This window comes from Fundulus heteroclitus, chromosome 3 (assembly GCF_011125445.2).
Source record: "Fundulus heteroclitus isolate FHET01 chromosome 3, MU-UCD_Fhet_4.1, whole genome shotgun sequence".
NCBI lineage: Eukaryota > Metazoa > Chordata > Actinopteri > Cyprinodontiformes > Fundulidae > Fundulus > Fundulus heteroclitus.
This window is the reverse complement of record NC_046363.1, coordinates 43,393,414-43,418,703: the sequence shown is the minus strand read 5'-3', so window position 1 is coordinate 43,418,703 and position 25,290 is coordinate 43,393,414. Positions and strand designations below refer to the sequence as shown.

General features: G+C 41.4%; 1 protein-coding gene and 1 long non-coding RNA gene across 4 annotated transcripts; one reads left to right on the top strand and one right to left on the bottom strand.

Annotated features, from left to right (window-relative positions):
• Positions 1-384: 384 nt before the first annotated feature.
• paqr6 (progestin and adipoQ receptor family member VI) lies at positions 385-25,040 on the bottom strand. Of its 3 annotated transcripts, none has more exons than XM_036135465.1 (8): positions 24,680-25,040; positions 10,781-11,046; positions 6,911-7,038; positions 6,610-6,815; positions 4,499-4,625; positions 2,902-2,998; positions 2,517-2,661; positions 385-1,120 (listed from the first exon to the last, which is right to left on the bottom strand). In XM_036135465.1, the coding sequence occupies exons 1-8, from the start codon at positions 24,738-24,740 to the stop codon at positions 858-860; spliced, it is 1,293 nt and encodes a 430-aa protein (XP_035991358.1). In that variant the 5' UTR covers positions 24,741-25,040; the 3' UTR covers positions 385-857. The 3 variants fall into 3 exon arrangements, with proteins under 3 accessions (XP_035991358.1, XP_035991359.1, XP_035991357.1); XM_036135466.1 differs by lacking the exon at positions 24,680-25,040 and adding an exon at positions 18,151-18,259; XM_036135464.1 differs by lacking the exon at positions 24,680-25,040 and adding an exon at positions 11,180-11,448.
• Positions 9,901-11,009, top strand: LOC118562698. The gene is made up of 2 exons (XR_004930766.1): positions 9,901-10,116; positions 10,744-11,009. It is a non-coding gene; the product is annotated as an uncharacterized LOC118562698 (long non-coding RNA).
• Positions 25,041-25,290: the final 250 nt, after the last annotated feature.

Below are 25,290 nucleotides of genomic sequence, written 5' to 3'. Positions count from 1 at the left end.
ACCTTAACTACCTGAAAAGAAGCTATTTCAGCGCTTAATGTAAACAGGAGTCAGTTGGGTTGAGATATATGACGCCTAAATGAGCCGTTAATGTTTTTGCCTTTACACAGAATAACATCCTGAATGTTAATAATTATGAATAAATCCCACCTGGTCTCCATGCTTCTCTGAATCCCAACAACATGTTGTGAAACAAATGTGTTAAAGTTCTCTGAGAGCCAATAAGGTCAGAACCCAATGACTGTCGGGGGGGCGAGGGGCTGTGTCGGCGCCGCCATGGGAACACAGCGTTATGAAAGCACTACCTGTCTTTTAATCCCCCCCCCCCCCCCCTCCCCACCCTTTGAGGGCAGATTGTGTGGCTCGTAATGAGGCAGGCAATCAGGGGGGGGAGAGAAAAAGAACCGCACGGCTCTGAAAATCAATTCCCGTGAGCGAGGAGTGGGATCGATGGCGGACGTTTAAGAGCTGCCGATCCAATCTGCATTATTTTATGGAGCCGTCAGGCTCACAGAACAACCCGACCGACCCATCGGTCCAGTTAGGAGGAACATTTCCGAGGATTTCTCAGAAACCTGAAGGAAATTCTGTCAGTTCAAACTGAATGTTTCCAGTCTGAGGTTTAAAACTGGCAGTGAGGGCGCTGTGCCACGACAGCGAGCTTCCTTCAACCCAGAACCTTAAGAGCATCAGAACGAGGCTTTAATGAAGGACCGGGTCTTCAGCCGCTGAGCAAACACAAAGCGCCTAAGATACGTGAGAGGGAAACTGTTAAACCAGCGCGACTTGGAGCTGACGACCAGCCAAACCTTTCCTTTGGAAAGCAAACGGCTCCACTGTTTCTGGGAAGCTTTTCCTTACTGCTCCTTGCAGACATGCTGCTGCTGCTGCTGCTTGCTGCCGTGTCGGCTTTTCCACAGCAGCGGAGTGCTGAAAATGCCGATGATGGCCAGGTTGAGGGCGAGGCTGACGGCCAGAGCGCCGATGGTCCCCAGGAAGGACGGCGTGGCCCCGTGGAGCTGGAGCCACGCCCTCCGAGACGTCATGTCCGCTATGACGCCCTCCATCTGGAAGTGGGTTCCCACCACGGCGCTGACGTGGAACAGCTGGTGGCTGTGGCCTGAGCGACAAACACAGGGCGCCGTTAGTGCTGGAACCGAGAGACCAGTCCGTCCTCAGTGCTGCAGGTCCAACCAGGTTTTCAAACAAAAGTGTCAAAATAATAAAATCAGTCCCATTTTCAAAGAAAACGTCTGAATTAATGCTGCACGTTTGTCATATGGAGTTTTTCTGGGACAATTAGTAAATCAATGACCTGGGATCAAAACTATTTCCCCAAATTTTATGCAGAACAAACACAGCCAGAGATTCCTGCTTCCAGACGACTTAAATCTCCAGGGTTTAGATTAAATTTTAGAAAATATTTCCAAGCACAAAAACAAAAGTTTTTTTGGAAATTATGACAGAAGCCGTTTTGCAGAAGCAAAAACAAAACCGTTACAGAACAGGTACGGGAATAAAGGCTGGAAAAGCAAATATGATTCAATTATCCATTTCTAAAAGCAACTGTTTGATCATAATCTATTTAATATTTTCCCATCCATGTTCAGGCTTGATGAAAATACTTCAATCCAAACATTTTTCCTTTCTACTAGTTTTCCAGACTAGATTCTGAGCTCACTTTTTTTCCAAACATGCCTCCAGACACACAGAACAGGAAAGATTATAACTCCCTCAAAATGGCACTTAAGGCTTTACAGTTGATTTATTTAAACAATAATACATCCGCATTAAAGAATTAGATCATTTTTAAAAGCTCTTGGGTAAAACTAAGCAGCAACAAGAAGCTATTCTCCCTTTAAAATCCCCCCAAATTAATCTTTACATCCAGATTCTGTAATCTGCATTAATACAAAGTTTAGTCTGTTAGGTAACATTTTTAATCTCTTGATTTGAATCCAACATTTGTAGGTTTAAATGATGAAAGCCTGGTTAGAATTCAACAGTCTTTGTGTTATTTGGCATCACTTGTAAACCAACTGATTTTTTTTAATTGTTTCTAACAATTAAAACTTTGTGGGATCAAAAAGACGAAGAGCAAAGGAACAATAGGAGGAGTTTACTCAGCGTCGGATCAAAAGCGGGTCTGATGTGGAGCCAATATTGTTCAGGCGGAGATAAAAGGCGTTATTTAACAGTAACGCCCCGTTTAGGAGGAATTACCCTGAATAACTTCCCCAAAGGTTTCTCTTTCAGACATTCAGATCCTTTGAACTTCTTCACTTTAATCACAAACATCAGCTCATTTTATTGGGAATTTATGTGGCAGAACAACAAGAAGGAGCGCATAATTTTAAAACTGACGAGAAAATGATGAATAATTTTAGACCTTGATCTCTGCAGCTCCTCCAGTTACCCCAAGCCTCTTGGCTCTGATTCCCGCTCAGAAATGAGCTCATTAGCTCTGTTCTGTATATCTGATTGTGATTCATTATTTGCTGCACAGGAGGACGTACCGATGTAGTCGAAGCGGCCCGGGGCCAGCCTCTCTGGCAGGTGGGCGGTGAACAGGAAGCAGGTGAGGAAGGCGAAGAGGAGGTGGTAACAATGACTGGACAGGGCGTCGCTCGGGCTGTCGCCACCCCACAAGCAGATCAGTGCCTGAAAACCAAAGAAGTGCTTCATTTTATTCTGTTACAACATTTCAGATTGCATAACAGAGTAATTCTGGAAGGGATTAGCAGAATCACTAATGGCAGAAATGTATTGAGTAAAGGAAGGGTGTCAGATCCTGGGTCAGTGGGCCAAAGTCTCATTAAACCTGTTAAACCTGCCACTAATCAGGTCTGGGAGCTTACATAATCGGACGTTTTCAGACTGAGGAGGGACGTAAGGACTCACCCTGTAAAACAGAGGGACCGTGTCGAATATGAACGGCACAACAAACGCTCCGGTCCGTAAGGCTTTACTCCTCTTGGGGAACTGCAGCTCCACAAATCTGTGCAAAAACAAACAGTAAATGTTGAACTTTTTAACCGCCTCGGTGCAGATTTCTGTAGGATAAACCAACCGAGCAGCGTTTACAGAGTTTCTAATCTAGTTTCAGGGCTGCTGAAACTAAAAGAATTTGGTTTCTGTGGGGGAGTCTAAGGGTCACATGACAGCAGTAATGCTGTTCCAGATGCTTTCAGTTACACGCAGAATGCAAACCTGAATGAGAAATACTTCTCCAGCAAACAGGAGTCACACTTTTTCCATTTAAACCCAGTTCCACCGGGGCGGCTCGTGTTTAACACATTTAAATAAAATACAGAACGAAAATGCCTCCCAGTATAATTCGGCCCACATGGAGTTCAGCTACTGTTATGAAAACAATTTGATTTGCCAGCGTGTGTCTATTGATAATGATTGAAGTGATGGGGACACGAAGCATCAATTGGACTAATCACACTAAACAGAACAATGTAACAATAATTACATTCATGTTTAGCTAATGCATGTGCAGAAACAAGGAGTAAAACACATATTTTAAAAAGGTGCATAGCCACGTTATTTGACTTTTTATTTATTCATACGTCAGTAGTTCACTCTGGTTGCATCCAAAGTTTTTATGAAAGATTATCACGTCCTGCTGGCGTATTAGTTGTTATCTTGGTGTTTTATGCTCTGTTTTTACTCAGTTTGTTAGAAAATAAAGCCTTTCATGTTTATTTACGATATTAATGGAAGTACGCAGTGCAGGGGATGAAACAAGGAAGCGGCTAACGGCTATTAGCATCTCTAGGCTAAACAATGAAGAAAGGTCCAAGATCCAGTAACAAAAATATATGATTCCAAGAGGGAAAAGTCTGGAATGTCTCTGGGAATACAGTCTGAACGCTGGTGTTCACTAAAGCGGACACTTAACCATTTTTTTAATTTAGATTTTGTAATTAAGCAAACCAGCATTGTGATATTTCTGCGATACTGTCACTAGATGGCACCTCGTCTGTTTACATCTGCTAATCGCGCCCGAGACGGGATTATATTTTATCAAAACACTATCAAGATGGAGGCATGGTATATGTAGCTTTATTGTATCATGATCAAACAGTTTTTGGTCTTCTTTGGCTACACACCTTTAAACAATTTATTAAATAACTAGAAAAAATTAACACGTAAAATAATAGATTTGTCCATTCATCCACACATGCAGTAAAAATTAATGCTTTCAGGTCTTAATTCAAAGCCAACAGTTTCTGCACATCTCAGGTTTTCAGGAAGTTTCAGAACTGAGAGCTTAGAAACTAAATGGTGCTTCTGGTTGTTTAGTTCTGGTCCTGGGAGCGCCGAGGGAGCAGGTGTCCCATGACCTGAAGGGTCTACATGCTTAAAGCCGCATAAGAAACCAGCCTTAGACCTTCACCGCCTCAGAGTGAAGCTCTTCTAGACGCTGAGCTGGTTATCTCAGCAGGGGAATTTCACCTGCAACCATCCAGGAGAGCGTAGAGAGTCTCACCTGGAATAGCAGGACATGCTGGTGCAGAACAGAGAGTTCCCGATGGCGATGAGAACAAAATGTTGATGGATCCAACTGTTCACCCAGCAGTCTGGCATCACGTAGTATCCATAGCTGATGGCACAACCTGCACACAAACACAGGACTGGTCAGCAGCGGCACCTTTCAGGCTTTCAGAGGATCTCTTTAATGTTTTTAGCTTTGAATTTGCTGCTTTTAATTCGTCTCTTGAATGGAAATTTGGTCTAGCCTCAGAAACCGGAACAATTCACGCACGTTTCTGATAAAACTAAACCAAAGATCTAATTAGTTAATAAATCTAATTATTTTTGGAAGATAAAGCAGCCGTCTTCACAGTTTTGTTTCTGATTTGACCACTAGAGGCCCCCAAAGTACAAAATGTCATTAAAACGTTTGAACGTGCTGCTTTTCTGGCAAATAAATTAAGATAAATCAGATAAATCAAGTTGGCATTTAGATGAAGGATGATTATTTGGTTTGTTGTAGAATAAATTAGATGATTAAAAAGGAAATTGACAAATAGATCTATGTTTATCTTTTGTTATTTAGCCCCAAAGCAAAGAGGTTTTTACGCCAAAGTCTGACTTCTTTAAGAACTTTAAACACATTTCTGCACCTGAAAAATAACTCTTCACCTGTAATGTTATTCCCAACTGTTAGCCTTCAGATTAAGAGCACGCTGAAATGGTTCAAATATACAATCTGCCAGCTAAGCAGACAGGAAGGCAGCAGAGCATCAGCGTTATCACATAAAGTCTGACATGCAAATCAGACAAGCGGCGGTCGTGGAAGACGCAGCTCAAACACAGAATGAAAAGAATTTGGATGATACTGTTGGGAATTTGCAAGTCAAAGAGCACGAAACATTTAATCTGTTAAACGTCCTCAGAAGTGACCAAACTGCTTCAACTCAAATAAGGCGAAATTCGTAGCAAACGGGTTCAACAAGCTGAAGGCCGGTTGTTTGACCTTTACAAATGTTTTATATAAAAAAACAATAAAAATCACTCCCAAAACACTCAACGTCTCTATTGTTCAGAGCTTCAGAGTTCCTGTGTGAGGAAATGCTCTGCCTGAGGAATGTTTTCATATTCTGCTCATCGCTTATCTGACTAAGAAATCTCCAGTGTGGACAAGGAGAAGGTCAGACTCAGCCTCTAGGGTTTATACATCAATTTAAGTGAGTAGCACGAACGACTTTGCTGATTTAAATGGAGAAGACAAAGAAGTCTATGGTTGCACTGCAAAAAGGGAACTAAAAGTAAGTAAAATCTTCTTGAAATTAGTATTTTTCCTTCATTTGAGCAGGAAAGTAAACTTATTTGCCAATGGAATAAGACTTTTGCCCTTAAAATAAGAACAATTAATCTCCATCATCTTTTTTCAAGTGCAAGATATCTAATTATGTTATTTTAGGGGTAAAAATACTTTTTTAGCTGCTCAAATCAAGGAAAGAAAATCTACTAATTTCACCTTTTTGCAGTGTGAAGAGACTTGAAGGTGCTTCTGAGAATCTGTTGAGGTTTTCATATTTAATGTGGACAGAATGTGACAGAGCCTGTTCCCGTTAAAAAACAAGATCCGGATCAGCTTAGAGGAAAAATCATACTGATGTTTTATCCTTCACAAATGGGGGAAACTGATGAGAAATGTGCACCTAGTACTTGTTGCCTCAGGCTTTAAATGAACAGTTTTCAGCTGCAGCACTGCTGCAGAAAGTTGGAACAGTACCACAAAATCTACACATTTGTGTTTTTTTGTGGATTTAACTGTAATGTAGATCATCATTCATTGATGTCATGTTATTTAGCTGAATAGGTTTTTATCCATTTGGATTAGTAATACATACTCTTCTGAGTTTTAGGATTTTCTTAAAAAAAAAAAAAAAAGGGGAAAATTTATAAAATGCAGATGTGTGTCGGTTCATACAATTCGGGGTTTTCCTTCCTTCAGTAAAAATGTGATTTCAATATCTGATTTAATAGTTTTGTTGCAAGTTACAAATAAAAAACCTGAACATGAGCTGAAGGCGTAACTCTTCTTCGTTTGTGTGAACCGGCCCTTGGCCGGGCCCCGGAGGCGTCTCTTACCCAGGCTGTAGAGGCTGAGGGCCCCGTAGTCGAAGAAGTAGCAGATGTGGCGGGACTCTGCGGACATGGAGCTGAAGGTGTGGGCGCAGCTGGAGGTGAACGGGTAAATGCAGATGAGCAGCATGTAGACCAGCAGGGGCCAGGTGTAGCTGTCGTTCACGAAGTTCACGCTGGAGCACAGGGCCAGGAACCGCCACACAAAGTACCTGCAGCCAAGTGTTCAGTGAACCGGCTCATTGTGAAAAACGATTCATTAAAGGAGGAAAAGACTGGACAGAAACAATCAGAGGCTGGTTGTCACCATGTGGGCAGGAAGTGGGTCCATATGTTGATGGTTTCGTTGTTCATCTGGAAGCTGCTGAGGACGCAGTCCATGGCGGAGCTCTGAGGGTGACGGTATCCGGAGATGATGCTTTCCTCCCTGAACACCTGGGGGCCGAACAGACGCATCGTCTCAGCGGAGCTCCTCAGACGGACGGTGACGTCACAACTTACCTCCAATCTTACTTTTATAGAATTTATTTTATATCGTTGACAATTTTGATCAACAGTTCTTTGTGATTACCTCTGTTAGTCTATAAATCCCTGAATGGTTTAGCACCTAAATACATCACAGACTTGTTATCAGGGCATCAACCCTCCAGACCACTCAGGTCTTCTGGCTCCAGCCTGCTCTGCAGAACCAGAACCAGAACAAGACATGGAGAAGCAGCATTTAGTTCCTATGCTCCACTGATCTGGAACAAACTCCCAGAAAACTAAAAGTGCTGAAAGCCTGAGTTCCTTTAAATTGAAGTTAAAAAACTTTTAGTTTAGAGCTGCCCTTGGATGCTAATGTTCAATTTAAACTGATTTATTTCACTGAAACTTCATTAGATTAAGTTTGTAGTCCAACTTATCTTGACCTGCTGCTATTATTCCACAGCTATGTGTTTTCCTCTGTAATGTTTTCTTTCCTTTATGTTCTGTTCATGTTCAGCACTTTGAATTGTCTGGATACTGAAATGTGCTACAAATAAACTTATCTTGCCTTGGGGATCTTTTGGGGATATCGTGGGATTTTAGCCGTTTCCTTTTTCTCATTTCCATCCCAGCCCTAATACAAAGGCAGAATCACGCATGTGCCAGGGAACAAACAGAGAGCAGGAATGGTCTGTACTTGTACAGAGCTTTATCAAATCCAGAGGACCTCAAAGCATTCACCTTACATAAACAGAAAGACCAATAGGATATCTGCCTGATTGGTGCATTTATAAATCAAACTGATTAAAAGTCAGGCTGCTTGCGAGCAACACATGGGAGCTAAGTCAGGGCTTTTAGAATGCACCATATAAAATGAAAAGTGGCTTTAAGCACTAAAACTGTTGGTTAAACAGGTAAAACCTGTCAAACCTATTCAGATCTAGATGTGTTGATCATTCTGGTTGTTTTTAAGACAGCCGGTAAATAGTTTTTGTCACTTTTTGCACCATAGTACTAATTTGACTTTTAAACGACCCGGTTAACAAACGTATCTCTACAGAGAAAAGGAGCAGGGACCAGTGTTGCAGCCCTGAGAACATTACCCAGGTGTCAAGTTATTTAAAAAAAAAAAAAAATAAAACACGCGTCACTACTGCAGATCAGACGCTTCTTCAGACTCCGTTCTAAAAATGCATCAGAGGCAGACTGGATGCAGGCAACATGTTGAAATCTGTTCTGCTTGGTTTAAAATATTCGACTGCATCACGCTGGGCTCAGATAGAGGATGTGAAATTAAACACAAATGGGAGTCGTGCAAATATTTAGCTGCAGGGATATCACCAACGTCACAGGTAAAAAAAAAAAAAAGAAAGAAAAAAAAAAAGACTCCGTTTTACCAAATTTAAAAGTCTTATTCATTTCCTTTTTATGGTTCTTTTAACGTATAAAGTAACAATCTTAGTTTGTAAGTCTGAGCAAATCATGAGCAGATATCTGCTTCTGCTTTTGAAACAGCAGCAACGTTTTCTGATACTATTCTTGTTACAAGGATGACGACATCTAGCGGGAAAATGCATTTAATCTGGAGACCTTGAGCCAGTTTTAAAAGCGGTAAACTCCTCAAACGTTGTAGAACGTCTATTTTGTTGACCCTCATGGTTTTGCATGACTGGGAACGCTGATGCAAATGCTATTTGGGTTGAAGAGATAAGACGAGTGCAGCAGCACGCTCCAAACAGCTCCTGTGTCTCTCTGAGGGTTCTGGGAACCAAACAACTCCGTAAAGCAGAGGTTCCTAAACCGTTTTTCTCCCAAACAGGAATCCTTTTATTGGAAAGTGACGTTTATCCAATTTACAGCAGAGCTCACTGTCCTAGAGAGCCTAAAGGCCTCTTCTGATGCTTTAAAACAATATAATAAATGTCACAAATAATAATAATAATAGTAGCCAGACTTAAATGAAGGTGTGTGCTAGAGATGGAGGGGCTGTTCAGCTGTCCTGGTTCAGCGTCTGTGATCCGGTTATCGGAACACGTGAAGCTGGGTTAGTTCTGGGAAGGGATCGGGAGCAGGAACTCAAGCTAAACAGTTTTGACTGTTGGTTTTTCTTTGCAAAATAAATGAAAAATTACTTAAAATCAGCCATAAACAACTATGATAATTTGTTGTCAATTACAGTTTTGTAAATTACAATTTACTGTGCATTTACCTCCCACCAGACTGTGGCCCCATCAGGACAATAAAGACACAATATACCTCCAATTACCCTTGATTGCACTGAAAGAGTTCTCCGACTCTTTTGAGGAAACACAAAACTTCTTTGGCGAGATCCTGGTTGTTCGTAAATGTCGTGGCTGAGAACCATGCGGCGCCACTGCTTTGCATCCAACCATGACTTTGGCCACGATTAAATGGACGTGAATCAACAGCTAAACAGAGTCAGTCTTCGATTTAAATCGATTAATTCGAATTTACAATTTGTTGAGATTCAATTCTTGGAAAATTGGGATTTTATTTTGCAGACGCACTTCCATGAAGAGAATAGCAGCAATGCTGACTATATGTTTAGGAAATATGTTATCAAAATGTTGTAAAGAACCATTTTTTAACCATAATATGACACACTTTTAATTTACTCTTTAACTTATTTTTTAATTAAGTTTGAAGTTACACCTCCAGCAGCAAACATTTAGTTATATTTTCATTGTTTACGACGGCAGGGCGGCCATCTTGGTTTACAATCATGTTTCACAGCTTGGATTTAGTTGAATTTTGATTTCAGGTCAACTCCCAGAGGAAACGCCTGAAATATGTTTTTAAAATAATTTTTCTTTTTTTTATGAAACAAAGACGATGAAAAATAACTGATTAACTGGATTTGGTGTAATAAAGTGGGAGATTTTATTTTTTAAGCCATATCGCCCAGCCCAGATCAGACCCCTTACACACAGAGACTGCGCCGGTCTTTCTATGGACTGGACCGCTCAGCTGGGGAGAAATGCACACACCTCCATATTGTGTGTTAACTGGTGGATACGGAAAAAGGTGAGAGCTTTTTTTTTCAGGCAGAAAGTTCAAGTGCAAAATGTGTTTGTCACGTTGTCAGAGAGAAGCTCTGGCATCGTGTTTGACAACAAAGATGGAGGACAAAGGATGAGTGTGGGGAAAAGGGCTCAGAAATTTTTCTTTACAATAGTCATAGTGAGATTAATAAAAAGAAACTTAAGACTTCATGCCTACAGACAGAGCTGTGCCAGGTTGCTCAGTGGGGGAAATATTGATGAATTTCCTCCTCCATAGCAAAGCTGAAAGGGATGGAGGCACAGAAGCCTCCAACACATACAGGGAAATCCTAAAGTCATTTAAAAGCTAAGTTGTTAAGTTAAAAGTTAAGTTGAAGTCATCTGGACATCTAGTCAGGCTGCGTTTTGGCTTCTCACCAGAAGAACCTTTTGTTGAAGCTAATGGATCTGTTTACCACAGAAACATGATGAAGAAGATGAAACGATAGATTATTTATTTTAAAGCTTTTGACCAAGACTACAGTGTCATTTTATCTTCTTTGGTTCATTAGATGATTCATTGTTGTATTTGAGTTGCGTAACGTTCACAGACAGACGTCACAGCCAGGAGTGACTGGAGGATTGCTGTTTTGCTTTTTTTTTTTAACAGTAGGATAAGAAGAGCGGGGCCTCCTGCCCTTCCTTACCTTGGGAATCTGATGGATGTTGAAGAGCTGGGGGAGATTTAAGCCCAGCAGGTCTGTGGGCAGTCTGATGGCGCCTCTCCCTCTCTGACACACCTCCCTGAGCCGGGCACGCCCCCGGCGACAGAAGACCAGCCACACAGGGTAGTCGAACGCCGGGATTCTGGTCCCTCGGTCTCCGCTATCCGGCTCCCATCTCAGGCAGCGGCCCCAGCCCTGGCTCCACCCGACGGCGCTACTGGCTCCTATCCCCCTCCAGACAGGAAACACTGCAGGACACAAAGAACACGGACTAAGGACCAAAGCAGCTCGTCACATCAGCTGCGTCCTCCTCTCCAAACACAGAGGCGGCCGGCTTTGATCCTCCTTCGGGTAAACAGGCGCCGACTGGCAGAAACGTACCGAGGCTCTTCGCCATGGTTCCCGGGGTTTTTGTGCTGCACAGCTCAACTCCTGCATTCAAGTTCATGTGACAGAGTCCTTCAGCGTGACGCGTTTGTTGACTGCAGCAGAACAATCTCTTATTGTGGCTGCCCTGCAGACACTCCCACGCTCCGATCTGAAGAAGGGCCGGCTCTGTGGAGCAGGACCGGCCCGGGCCGAGACGCAAAGCGTGTGACAACACGCTGAGAGCATTCCTTCTACGTCCACGGAACGAGAGCGGCTCAGGATAAATGCTCTTTATCTCAGGCAGCCTGCAGCAGCAACGTCTGACTTCCACACTTACCTGATAATCACGTTTCCTAATACACTTTGAAGTAGCAACATTTGCCAAAGATAACTCGTAGTTTTCTCTACTTGGCTTTAAGGCACACTGAAAACAATTTATGAGTGAAACAATTTATGAGCCCTTCTCAATGTTCAACTTTAATTTCTTAATTCTTAAACAACAAACTATAAGAGTAGCTGTGTGTGCATTTCAAATAAAAAAGCTGTGCCTGCTCTGAGGCAGAAAACATCAGCTAATTATAGTCTCGGTGTCATTTTATATAAAAAGAAGAGCTAATAAATCTTATTCATTGTCACTTTCATTTATTAAAGGTTTATGTGTTTAATAAATTCTAATTCTAATGATTCAGCTGACGCCAGCATCATATGTCAGAGTTATATCTGTTTCAAATATTCCAAATAATCAAATAATCCCACAGCTGAAGCTAAAGGTTCACAAATAAGTACTGATAACGCTTCAGAACCAACACATCCGTATACGGAACGAACCCAGCGTGGGTTTTAAGCCAAACACAACCAGAATGTTTATGTGCAGCATAACGATCCGTTGGGCAACTTTAAAAAGTGACACAAAATCAATCTGGGAGGATCTCCAGCCATCACTGTTTTAGGGAACACTTAAAACAGCAGACGTGTAAAACTGTGTAAGGTTCATTTTTTAAGGTTCATCAAGCCCAACGTAAATGTCACTCTACTGGAGAATTAAATCAGCTAAAAAGGTTCAAATCCTGCTGCCTGGAGTAGCATCGACCTAAAATGCTGCACAGCAGCAGGATTCCCTCTGAGGGGATATCCCGATAGCTGAAGGTGCATTCAGGGACGACTCGTACATTACAATGTCTATATCAGGGCTTCCCATACTTTTCCACATGCGACCCTAAAAATAAGAGCGACACAGACCGGCAACCCCCTTTTGGTGGGTTCTTTTTTTTCCCCTTCCTGGAAATTAGGAGACTAAAGTCAGAACTCTTGGAAAAATTTGCAGTCTTGTGTTAAAATGAGGATCGTTGAGCCTCTTGTAAAGTTATAATTTGTATCTATTTGACAAATAAGGAAATACTAAACCTTTTTTAGCAAATCCGCTTCAAATTGGTGTAATTCTCAGGACTTTGAAACAATTATGTGACTTTATTCTCGTAATATTCTGACTTGATTTTTTGCAATGTTTTTTATTCTTGTATACCTAATGTTAGGACTTTATTCTTGTAAATTCCAAAAAGAAGAAAATTTGTATTATGGCCAAAAAAATTACTTGCCACGGAGGAGTAAATTTCAACAAAAGAAAAACGTAGGAATTTTGAGATTAATTTCACATATTTGCGATAAAAAACTTAGAAGTTTTCTGATGTTGAAAAGTCATACATGTTGGAGAAAAAAAAAATCTAAAAATTTGCTATATTAAAACAAGCATATCACTGACATTGTAAAGTCAGAAATGTTGCATCATCATTTGGATGAAATCACAACCCCCACTTTGGGGATCCCCTGATCTACATATTAAGACATCTCTAAAGATATTTAAGGATTTAATACTGAAATATCACCGCAGTCTCATTCAAAAATTCCTTTTCAGGTGGTTTTATTGTGTAATTTATACAGGAATTGGCTACAGGCCTGCCTGATTGTCCTGAATGAATTGGAAATAATCAAACCAAAACTGTAAAACATAATCTAACATTTTTACAAATAAAGTAATACTATAATCACTACTGGATAAAGTAAAAAAAAAATAAAAATAAATAAAAAATAAAAAAAGGTTTCTCTTGATTGAAGCATACCAAAAACATAATGAACCACCAGTTTAACAGCGAGGTACGAACCGAGATCTTTGTGTACCTTAAGCCCCTAAAATGAAATCCTGTTGACATTTTTTGTAGTAAAGTTTGGTTTTAGTTCAGTACGACTGTGAAACCATCGTTTTTGGTCAAGGTAACAGCCGATGTCGATGCAGCTCTTAAATAAATTATTAAATTATTAAAAAATACCTGGATATTATACGGTTCACTGTAAATCAGTCGCAGTGTGTGCAGACTTTCTGAAGATTGTTATAAAGGCTCAAAAACTCTTCTTTTCTGAAGTCTTTCTTTATATCTTACTTCCAAACTGCACCTACCTGTCTATTTTACCTTTATCTGCCATTATCCGTTGTAACTACAGAGATGCTAAAGTATGTGAAAACAAACAACCATGGTAACTTGAAATATTTGTTGAAATCCTGTTTCGTATCCTCCACGATCAAAACTGAGAGAAGCACCAAAAGTAAACACGTTTCTCCACTCTTTTATCCGATTACACGTCTGATAAATAATTGGTGCATGCAAAAAGCCGGTGGCTGTTTACCCAGTTCCCGCAGTTTTTCCTGACAAAACTCCCGCTGACCCGACCAGAACACGCCCTGAATAAAACCTGCTGACCTGTCTGGGTTTTATCTCAGTCTGACAGGATAAAACATTTCCTCTAACATCCAGTTCCCGCCTCGCCGGGGACCTCGGGACCGCAGAGGGTCAGAACGTCTACAGCACCCCAGCTGCAGGATCTGGCCACCGCACCGGGACAAAGTGGGCTTTGTGGAGTCTGAAGCCTTCGGAGTGCAGAGGCCAAACAATGGCCGTTACACACTGAACTGCATGGAAATGAAGCAACATGCACATTATACCACCGCAAATAATAAGAATAAAAAACATCTTCAAGAGCTCCAGCAGGTACAAACACTCTGGCACACATGAGAGCATCAGGTTCAACAGATCTCTACTACTGTGTTTGAAAGGGTTACTCAGTATTTAAGACCCAACAATGCCTGGTAATAAATGTTTGTAGGACATCTGAAGCCTTAAAAATAATAATAATAAAAAAGGACCACAACTGACTGAAACATGTGAGAACAATGTAAAGTGTATAGATTGGCTAAAGCTTGACTGAATTACTGTAATTAGTACTATTTTTAAATGTAATTTAACTTTTAAAACATTTACTGCAGGGAACGAACGACTGGTTTAAAACGTGTCATCTCTAAAATTAACCTTAGTGAGATATTTTATGCTAAAGCGACTAAATTCACTAACTCCCCCACCCACCCCGTCCACTCATGACCTCATCATGTGACCTCCTTCAATGGCCGTCTTTATGGGTCTGATTCTGGCAGAGAGACGGGTCTGCGGAGAGCACGCTGCCCACACCCACGGCCCGGCCCGGCCTGGCCCAAAAAACTCGATCCGTGGGCTGAAGTTTGGAAAATTCCACCGTTCTGTTGGAACACGTCCAGTCTGGAGCACGGGACCCTGGGTAACCTCATGCCTTCACATTAACACCGTCAGGAGCGTGTTTTCACAGGTTGGCTCCACCTGTCAGAAGATGCAGCTTAACCTCGGCGTTTATGCTGTTACGGCACACGGAGGAGGTTCTGACCCAAAGAACCAGCACTAAAAACCAGCACAAAGATTCTCTAACTGAGCACAACAGTCTGAGTTGCATTTTTCGTTTGAAAAACTGAAAATAAAACCAAAAGACTAAACTGTCAGAGTCACCAGGGGAACGGTTTCAAGGAAGAGAGAAAAGTTATTTTCATTTCCGTTTTACTGTGAACACAGACCTGACCTGTTAGAATAGCAGTTGTAATAAACTGCTCCAACAGTGGTTCCTATCTGCTCCTCCAATCATAAATCAGATATTATATATTTATTATTTCCTCATGTCTATCATGTTTACTGTTCTGCTGTTTCCTTTAGAAGCTGATCCAAGCGATCTGAACACTGAAGTTAAACCTGAATTAAAGGTTCCTTCCAAGCGCTTCCACCACGGCTGTGGGAATGAACTTTTATTTCTAGCATTAAACAGTTTTCTTAACCGTCTCCCCGTTTATTAGATGCATTTCATTTAGTAGTTTTTTGCTGTTTTTACTTTTATCCTGATTCCTTGTATTTTATTACAGAAGCAATGTCATTTTTTCTTATTACAGTCATACAGCTTCCACATTTTCAGGGAAAGGGCAAAGTGATTCTTATTTTCTTGGCCTGGAAAAAAAAAAGTCTATCCAACAAGAACAAGATTTGGGTCTGAAATGCAGAATTGGATCCATTCTACATACCTGTTGCTGGATATTTGTGGTCATACTTGTGATTAAATTGAGAAGAAAGCAAAAAGTATGATTATTAAAACAGACAAGTTATTTGTTTTCTACCTTGTAACAATAATTTAATGAAGATTTTAATTTTCAATAAAAAAGTTGCCCTATTTAAAAGAAGATGGTCTACATTGTCATTACCAAAAGCAGCTTTTGGTAATGACGCTACCCCCCCTCAGACTATGGGAAATCACAGACAGCCAGACCGTCTGTGATTTCCCACAGACTGGATCTGGTCGTTGCGGCTGAAAAGTTAATATAAAGTATTTGCTAAGTTTGTGGGGAATATCTACATTCACCAGATATCAAACGTGAAAATCTTGCCTGGATGTTTTCTGCATTTTAAGTTAATTATAAACTTTTTAACCACAGTTCTGTAATTAGACTTATATTTTAGTACTACTGATCAAACGAAGGCCTTCCATTTTCCTTGTGCACAGAAAACACAAGACTGACTGACTTTTCATCTAAACCTAAATCTAAACCTAAATCTAAACCTAAAATAGCTGGTCTGTGAACTCTTTTGCTATTTACAAACCACAGATGAGCGCGCTGTATTTAATAGTCTAAATCATATTGGAAAAAACTGGCTCTGCTTTTCTTCTGCAGCAGGAGAAGTAGAAAAAGCGGAGGCACCAAAAGATGCTTTTGGTGCCATCAAAAGTCTGTGGCATTGTCCTGAAAAATCCCCCTGGTTATTCTTGCCATGGATGAGGTAAAACCCTACTCACAAAGCCCTCAATTTTGACTCCATGAGGCAAAGTTTTGATCAGACAGATCAGTCTGTCTGCTCCCCTGTGCTGCACCACTGTGGTCCCTACGCACACACAGAGAAGCTGTGCTTTATTTTCATTTATTTTTAACAACAGGTAGAAAATAATAAAGCCTGGCAGATCTGAGCAACTGCCCACAGCAAAAGAAAATCTGATAGTAGTGGTAGTTTAAAAATCAACACAAAACAAAAATTGCAAGATGATCCCCCTTTAGGCTTTAAAAACTAAGGTTCCCACCCATCCTCTGGTTTTTACAAAATTCAAAAACAAACATGATTGGGCAACAGGCAGTTTGCTGATGCCTTCTAAGATCAGGAAAAATGTGTTTTAGTTTTAAAACATTTTCTGAAACATAAAAGAAAAAAAACTGATCAACTGATCGAAGCATCAGAAGATTATTAAACCTGAAGATTGAAAGGGTTTTATTTAGAGCAGGTAAGATGGTGACTGTTCATAATTTCCCCACAACAACTTACTTAAAAAAGAAAAAAGAAAAAAAAGAAATCAGGTCATCATTAATCATTCCCACAAACACGTACTTTACAATCCATTCACAGTAAGAACATAACACTACATACACTATGAAGACGAGGAATGCGCCCACACGTAACATGTATTCATCTTAATGACAAAATAAGATAGAAATAAACTATTAGCAATGTTAGTGGCTAGGCAAATAGCAAACTTTGTCATTTATCGTAAAGAATTACCAGCATTATTGCTCAATAACTGAAGAGGAATCCTTCTGAGGAAAAAAAATAAATCACTAAACCCTCAGTGATTGAGACATCTTTGGTTTTTGTCGGATATTCTGTATTTTTACACAAGCATGACAGGAGATCGCATGATGTGTTCATCTTCATAGTTTTTGCTGGTGAAGATTCTCAATCATCCAGGTCATGGATGTTTCTTCATAGTTTTTCCTTTTCTTTTTCTTACCAAAGCTGAAGACATTAAGTATTTCCACACCGCTGCTCCTCCCTGTTCACTGTCAGCATCTCACATGAAAACACTAACATGTTACATAACACTGTTCCTCTGCGGAGATGACTTCATCTGTGAGATCAGCACAGTGACCAGATATAGTTTTTTCAGATGTTTTTTTTTTCAAATGTGTTTTTTTTAGGATTCTCTTTTTAGGATTCTCTGAAACCCTTAAAATAACGCAGTAAATGAATCAGTGAGGACAGGATGTCATTAAAAAAAGGAACCAGGTTCTGCTCGTTGTTCAACATGCATGAAGTCCCAGTTTTTAACAGGAGGTCCAACAGTCAGCTGGAAGTTCACGGGGTTTACAAGCTCCAGTAAAAACACCCTGAAAACACACTTCAGTCCTCATGGGGCTCTCCAGACTGTACATCACAAATGTCCAACTACAGTTTTATTTGCTCATTAACTAAATTAACGCGTCGGATTTACATGGCCGTACAACTCTTAATAAATCCTTAAATATTTAGTTTCTTAAAAATACTCTCATGTCCAGCGACATGGAAAAAAAAACAGGCTGGAAGGAGGAAAGCTGCCTCCTCCCGCCTGGCAATTTACATCAACTCTACTGCTCATAATAAGTTGTCTCGGCTGGTTAACTGTGCGTAAAAGTATTTTCCTTTACGCTTATTGGCAAAAAAACTCGCCGACAAAACGAGGATGACGCTGAAAGCGCAGCAGATTCCCGTAGAGAGAAGAGTGACAGCTGGAAAACTTCCTAATTAGATCATTTATCTGAGATTTGCTGAAATGAAGCGACTTACCGCGGCGTTCCTCCTCCATTCCGCGGGCTGACAGAGTCCTCCTCCCCGCTAACAGACAGCCTGAGCTGGACGGGATGGGCTGGACGTCCTCCACGCTGCGTGTCTCGGGTTTTTGCGTGAAGCCCGAACCTCCGCAGCTGCTTTCCGTTCGCGTCTGGTCCCAGGCCGACCAATAGGAAGCGCTGCTCGGGGCTCACGTGGATCTCAGGAGGAACAACAACACGAGCCATGTGTTCCACCGATGGCGGGAATTCCGGCTCCATTCCAAGGATCCATAACTTCTGGCTCGGTTCAGACTAGAAAAGAGCCGTTTCTTTCCGCTCCTGAACGGGTTTTCATTTATTGTGTTTTTTTTTTTTTTTTGTTAATTTTTAACCACAAGGTGAAGCTAAAGGTACACTTCAATATATGTGGACAGTACAGGCCTAAATATTATTAAAACAATCAGTGACAAAGTTGCAATCTTGAGCTTGAATCGGCATCTTTATCCTGTCAGTCTTATAGTTCGTTCCATTTGTCCTCGGTTGTGGGAATTCTCGACCTCCGGGTCGGAAAATTTAACTGGAACGACCCCTAAAGTCAGTATTACAAGTTGGAAAGGCGGCGCAACGGGTTACGTCATCTCCGCCTTTTCGCGTTCCAGTTTGCCTTGTCGGAAAGTATGATATAAAACATAGACGGTACAGCCATCATGAATACAGAACTCAGGTACCATCCGACTCATAATACCAACTTTAGGGGCTATTCCAGTTAAATTTTCCAACCCAGAGGTCGAGAATGAACCGGTTGATGTAGGGAGGTGCACAATTTGTGTCTCTAGAAGTTGCCCTGTGACTGGAAATAGACCGGCGACCTGTCCGGGTTGTACCCTGCCTCTCGCCCAATGACTACCGGAGTTAGGTACCAGCATCCCTGTAAGGATAGGCGGGTATAAACAATAGATGGATGTTGCTACAGTGTTGGAAAGTCCAACCTGCAGAAATATACACTTTTCATGGTTTTGTCGTTAGTAGTAGTTAACCTGCTCATTGCGCATTTCAGCTATTAAATGCAACTAGTATCTGAAATCGGACCCGGAAGACCGGTTGGTGTTTGATTTTATTCACAAATCCAAATTCTGACTTCAGAGCTAAATGGAGCAAAGCGTATACTACCATAACAGGGATTTGCCCTTCATACATTTCTGTTCTTTTTGGATTATTGTTGCACTTAAATCCATCCATCGTCTGTACAGTATGTCTGCTTGTCCTTGCAGGCTCGCAGGGGGCTTGGTGCGTATCTCCAGGCAGCCATCAGGACAGAGGCGGGGTACACCTGAACAGGTGGCCAGGTTCATATGCAGGAGGAGAACATGCAAACTCCATGCAGAAAGACTCCAGGGTGGGATTCAAACTGAGGACCTGCAGGAAGGTAACAGTGCTACCAAGTTTGCAAATGATGATCTCATTTCTTAAAGGAAACAAGCTTTCCAAATCAGCCTGGTCCTGTCTGAAATCATGGTGTCTGTTTAATCATGAATTAACTGTGATTAACCGCTGAGTTCAGTTTTATGAGCCACGCCCAGACCCGATCACTGTCAGACAAATAGAGTCAAGAAGTTACAGACCTCTCATCCGCTTGCCTGTCTTCATAAGAAAGACAATGAGCAAAAAAGGGCCTCCATGGGAGAGATCCCAGGCGAAACCACTGCTGATCCCAAATAACACAAAGTGCCATCGCTTGTATGCCAAAAAAAAAAACACACATCTAGAAACTTTTGGGGAAGGTTTTGGATGACTTATTTGACTAAATTGAAGCGTAGAAGAGTCAGTGAAAGTTCCTCCACAGCAAAGTGAAAGACTCACTGCCAGATACATCGTAAAACACTGGCTGGTTGTTGTTAACACACAGTTATTCGATTTATGGGGGAATTACTATTCAGAGGGCCAGGTTGGTTTGATGGGTTTTATTTCTTAATGGACAAAAACATCACTTGAAAACAGCTTTTTGTACTTATTTTGGTTTTCTTTGTCTGATGTTAAAATTTGCTTGATTTGGAACCTTTAACTGTGACCCAAAAAAGCAAAAATAGAAGAAATCTGTCAATACTTTTTAGCCCATCTACAAACACGGGCGGTAATCTTCTGGGTTCTGTGTCCAGCATCTTCTTCCAGACACAGAGACAGCGTCTCTGACCAGTTAACAACCTGTAAGCTGCTTCTGAAAGAAAGCTGTCATTTTAAGCCTGCACCTCTGAGAATACCACCTCCGTTCAAAGAAAGTGTTCCCTCTGCTTTCATGAGGTTGTCGTTTAGACTGAGAGCTACTTGGATCGAGCAGAAGAGACCTCAGTAGGTCCCTTCAACACTTGTTTGTGGACTAAATAAAATTTACAGATCAGACAGAAAATAAAAACACAAAAATGAAATTTAGGGCCGTTTTGGAAGAGCTACTGTCAACAATTTCTTCTGAAATGATCAGGTACTTGGGAACAACAATCACATTTTTTGGCCAAAAGACTTAAACCTTTTAGAAAGTACTGAGTAGTTATGAAGCACTTCTCTGGCTCTCTATTGCCTGTTATGATGCAGAGCTTTATGACTTAAGGATGTATTAAAATCTTTAATTCCTGCAGATGTATCGTATCACCAAGCACCAAACAATAGAGGTAAGAAGTCCAGGAGAGAAACCAAAACGTCCCTCCAGGTCCAGCTGTTCCCAGTGCAGGAGGGTTATTCCTTCAATGAGTTCTGGTTGTGCTCCAGCGTCTCCCCCCAGTGGGACAAGCCCAACAAATCCTCCACCAGAGCAGCAGGACCAAATCACCTTGAGTACCCCCTTTCAACCGAAGAAGCAGCTCAACTCTTTCCTTACTTTATGTTTTCTCTTGCTCCCGCATTATTTGTGATTATTTCTGTCACCAACTTTTAGAAAGTGGTCCAGTATTTTGTGTGTAGCTGGGAGGAGCCCTTATCCGTGTGCTCTCTGTTTCTTTCTTCATAGAAAGTACTCCTAGTCCATTGTTTCAGCCTTTCTGTTTTCTTCTTGTCTTCTAAACTCCAAGCCGATTGTAGATCGTCCCCATGCCGGCTATTGATGCCTCAGGTTTCTTCTGCTGCATGCTTGCTGAGCACGAGGGATTGCTGCAAAGTCAAAAGCTCCATCCAAATAACTCTACTGGATAAAGATTCTTCAGCCAAAGCGGGAGTGTGTCACCAGTTGCCATGAAAAGTGCAGTCAGTAAGGAAGGAGGCAGGGAAAGGAGCCTGTATGCTTCCTCTCACAGCTAATTTAGCTAATTTAACCTTGCAACGTCTCTTACCGACGCTAAGAGGCTATATGTAATCCCACAATCCTTTGCATGACATGACATATACACACAGCCTTAATCACAGAAATTGACGACAATGGCTAAAGAGAAGAGAGCGCGCACTTTGTAGTTCATTGACTCGCATCATTAATGTGTGTTTCTGTCGCGTAAAGACGTCAGAGTTAAAGGCTGTCCGAAATCAGCACAGTAGTATGAAGCTCCTCTCCTCCCCACGATTAAGTTCTTAATGTTGGCCCCGTGAAAGGTCAAGGAACAGGAGCTAGGAGCTTTGATTAGAGGGATTCAAATGGAGCCAAAGATTTGATGCAACTGGTTGGAAAAATTAGTTTTACCAGTAGCTGATAGAGGATCAAAGGAGGAACAATCTTGACTAAAAATTATTGAATCTGAGTCTATGTGACTGAAATGTATTGGAATATATTAAAATAAAGTAGGTATTAAATAAACTTTCCATAAACAGAGCCAGTTTGCCTTGTAAAGTGCTTTGAGATTAGATATGTTGTGAAATGCTGCCATATAAATGATCTAAGCAGAATTGTCTTTGTCTTGCTTTTATTTCTCTCACGATGAGCCTTCCTGTTAAACCTGCAGCGAAGCCTCTTTTGTCCAGAGAGGACATCCTGTTTGATTCAGTGTGGCATAAACTTCCAGCTCTCACTCATTTTTTTATCTTCATATTTCTGCAGAGGTCTTGTTTGAGTTCACAGCTTTGTCGCATTAAACACAAAAGGGGAAACTGCTGTTTTTTGCTCCACATATTCAAATCAAGCCTTGGTGGCAGTAATCAAACATTTAGGAAACTGAATTTAGGATAAGTGATGGTTTTACCTGTTTCCCTGATTAATTTGAAATTTCATTACGCAAGCCTGCTGCAGAACAAACCACACATCAGATAAACAACCAAGCTCTAGAAAGTTTAATCCCAAATAGATAATTTTACACTTGTTCCTACATGATTAAATCCTTTGCTGTATTGTTTTTTTTTTTTTTTTAGTGTCAATGTCTAACGCTGTTGGATTCTTTTACATTTTTGGATTAACTTACAGGGTGGCCTACTTAACACCAGACTTTCACAGTGGTTTAGTAATGCTCTTACTATTGGTCCATGCTGAGTTTGACCGGATTGGTTCCTATTGTGCTGCATGAATGTCCCTTTTGATAATTTGAAAGTATGTTTATTCTGAGCCAGCTCAACTAAACCCACCGAATAAATTCATGTGGAAACCCCTCAAGGATCTTAACCCAAAAGTGTGTGAGGATGTTTTATCAAATTAATACAAGTAAACATAGATGTGCTTTGGATCATCTTCATGATACAGAAATTAAGCCCTGTTAAATCAAAAGAAAGCCTTCTGATGTAAAAATATTCAAACCCATTGAACATGTACAAAATTTGTCATTTTATTTGGATCTTAAGTCATAAACCAAGACAAATAATTGCATAAGTGTGAAGTGGAAGGAAAAAGATGTGATCTTCAAATTTCTTTGCAAAAGAGTCTGATATTAGTGTATTTGTATTCAGCCTCACTACGCTGCAAAAAGGGAACTAAAAGTAAGTAAAATGTTCTTGAAATCCACGTATTTGTCCTTGATTTGAGCAGACAAGTTTAAATGATCTGCCAATGGAATAAGATTTTTTTATTTTTTTTTAATAAGAACAACTCGTCTCTTATCTTAAGTACAGTAGGCCTATATTTAATTATCTTGTTTTTTTTAGGGTCAAAATACTCATTATAGCCACTCCAGGCCTGAACAAAACTATCAGCTACTAATACTCTGCAGCTAAGCATGATTTACAATTATTGTAAACAATTACAGGAGCTGTCACTGCAACTGAGTATATGCACGCCTGTTATTCACCCCATAGACTGGCTCAGAGCTTACCTGCTTATCTGTGTCTGCTCTGGTTGAAGCCACTAAAGCAGCCACAGCTGCCATGAACTTTACTTTTTCTTTAACATAAAAAGTGCTTCTAGACCAAACTTCTGTGTCTTCTTCTTATGTGTGTTTGTCCCTTTTCTCAAACCATCAGCCGGTTGCTGCAGATGGAAGATCGCACTAAGCCAGTTCTGCCAGAGGTTTCTTCCCATTAAAGGGGAGATTTCCTCTCTTGTTGCCCCATGCTGGCTCTGGAAGAGGGGTTTCTGTAAAGTATACAACCCGGTGACATCAACAGTTCAGTGTCACTCCATGCTTTCACAGGAGGAGGGGCTGCTTATTTAGTTCAGCACTAAATAAGCAGCCAGAGCTACAATAGAAGAGTTTAGATGAATGCAAAATGGTGCGAGCCTAGCTTTAAATTCAAATGCAAATCTGTGGCAAAACCTGAAAATGAACATTCACAAAACTTGGTAAACTCACCCAGCTGTTTCGCATCATTATTTTGCACTGCCAACGTTGCTGAACTTTTCAAATTAATGCCTTTTTTGCTCCATTATCTTTGCACTATAGTGGAACATTCTTCTGCAAACTTTTTTAAAAACTGCTTTTCTCCTGGACTGTTACATTTTTTTCACTGCTGCACTTTATATTGTGATGTTATTTTATTTAATTTGCAATCGCATTACATTGTCGTAAGCTGTATGCAACGAAATTTCAATAAAGTTAATCAGAGTCTATCTAAGTCTGCTGTTGAAAGGTGATACAAAATCAGACTTATTGCTCTGATGCAGAAGTTTGGTGCGTAAAAAGTCCTAAACTGGGATGCGCAGCGCAAATAAACAGCGACAAGATGCGAATCCATTGCGCCAAACTGGCTCCTGTAGTTCTTTCCTGTTCTGACACCAACCGAGGGGAAAATAAAGCTGCGGGGGCCTCTTTACAAGAAAAAGGGGGGAGTGGATTCTCTGTAGCAGAGGACAGTTCTTCGAAAGAGAAAAGCGGAGCGCGGCTCGGCTGCAGAAGTCAGATCTGGTCTGATGTATGAATCTCCGAGCGGTTCATCGGTGCGCAGAGAGGAGAGCGTTGATCTTTTGATCTAAAACTTATCTTCCATCCAAAACACACCGACCTCCGCCCACCGCTCGTTCCTGCTACATTGAAACACCACTGGAACCCCCCAGTGTCCAGATCCCACCCTCCCTGGAGTTTCCTCCGTTGGATGTGGGGGGAAACCTGAGCTTGTTTTTCCTCGACTGGACGCACTAAATGTTCCAGAGTGTCATCTAAACGTGGTTGAAACGAGTTGCAAATAAAGTGAAACAAAGACGAGTTACTTACGCATGAACTCCAGGCAGGCGAGACATTTCCCCAGCGCCAGCACCGACCCCTGCGCGGACATTTCTCAGGCGGAACACGGGCTCTTTCCAGCCGGGTTAGAAATCTAAGAACTTCTCATCCTGATAGCTGCAGCCAGGTCCAGTCCGTCCACACCAAAAGTCCCGATCAGACCCAAAGTCCCTCAAATCTGGGTCACCGAGGTTTCCCAACCTACTTACCCAGCAAAAGGGTGAAAAAAAAAAAAAAAACGCAAACTGGGGCAACACTTGTGCCAGCCGTCCTCTGTGCCTCCGCTGTCAGGGGACTGGTTATATATTCTGTGCGCTCGGTCAGCGCTGGGCACCGGGCCCGCAGAGGGACAGAGTAGAGGGGCGCACAACAATGGGGCGGCGAGGAGAAAAAAAGGGAAGGAATGGCACAGAGAGACCCAGATTCAGAGAGAGGAGAAAGGGGGCCCTTGGGAGAATTTACACGAGGAGCTCACTCACGTTTACTGGAGGAATGTCAGAGCTGCACTCCGTTTTCACCATGTTCTGGTTCTGGTTCTGATCAGGCTTTATTGCATCACCAACTCTCTGCTGTCTCCAAATCAGATAGTGTGCTGAAGCGGC

Bases quoted from the DNA above. Each gene is read 5' to 3' on its own strand.
- paqr6 (XM_036135464.1), bottom strand. From the start codon at position 11,246: ATGAACTTGAATGCAGGAGTTGAGCTGTGCAGCACAAAAACCCCGGGA. The intron at 11,047-11,179 runs GTACGTTTCTGC...TGTGTCCTGCAG, and splicing joins AACCATGGCGAAGAGCCTCG to TGTTTCCTGTCTGGAGGGGG. The intron at 2,999-4,498 runs GTGAGACTCTCT...GTTTTTGCACAG, and splicing joins AGCATGTCCTGCTATTCCAG to ATTTGTGGAGCTGCAGTTCC.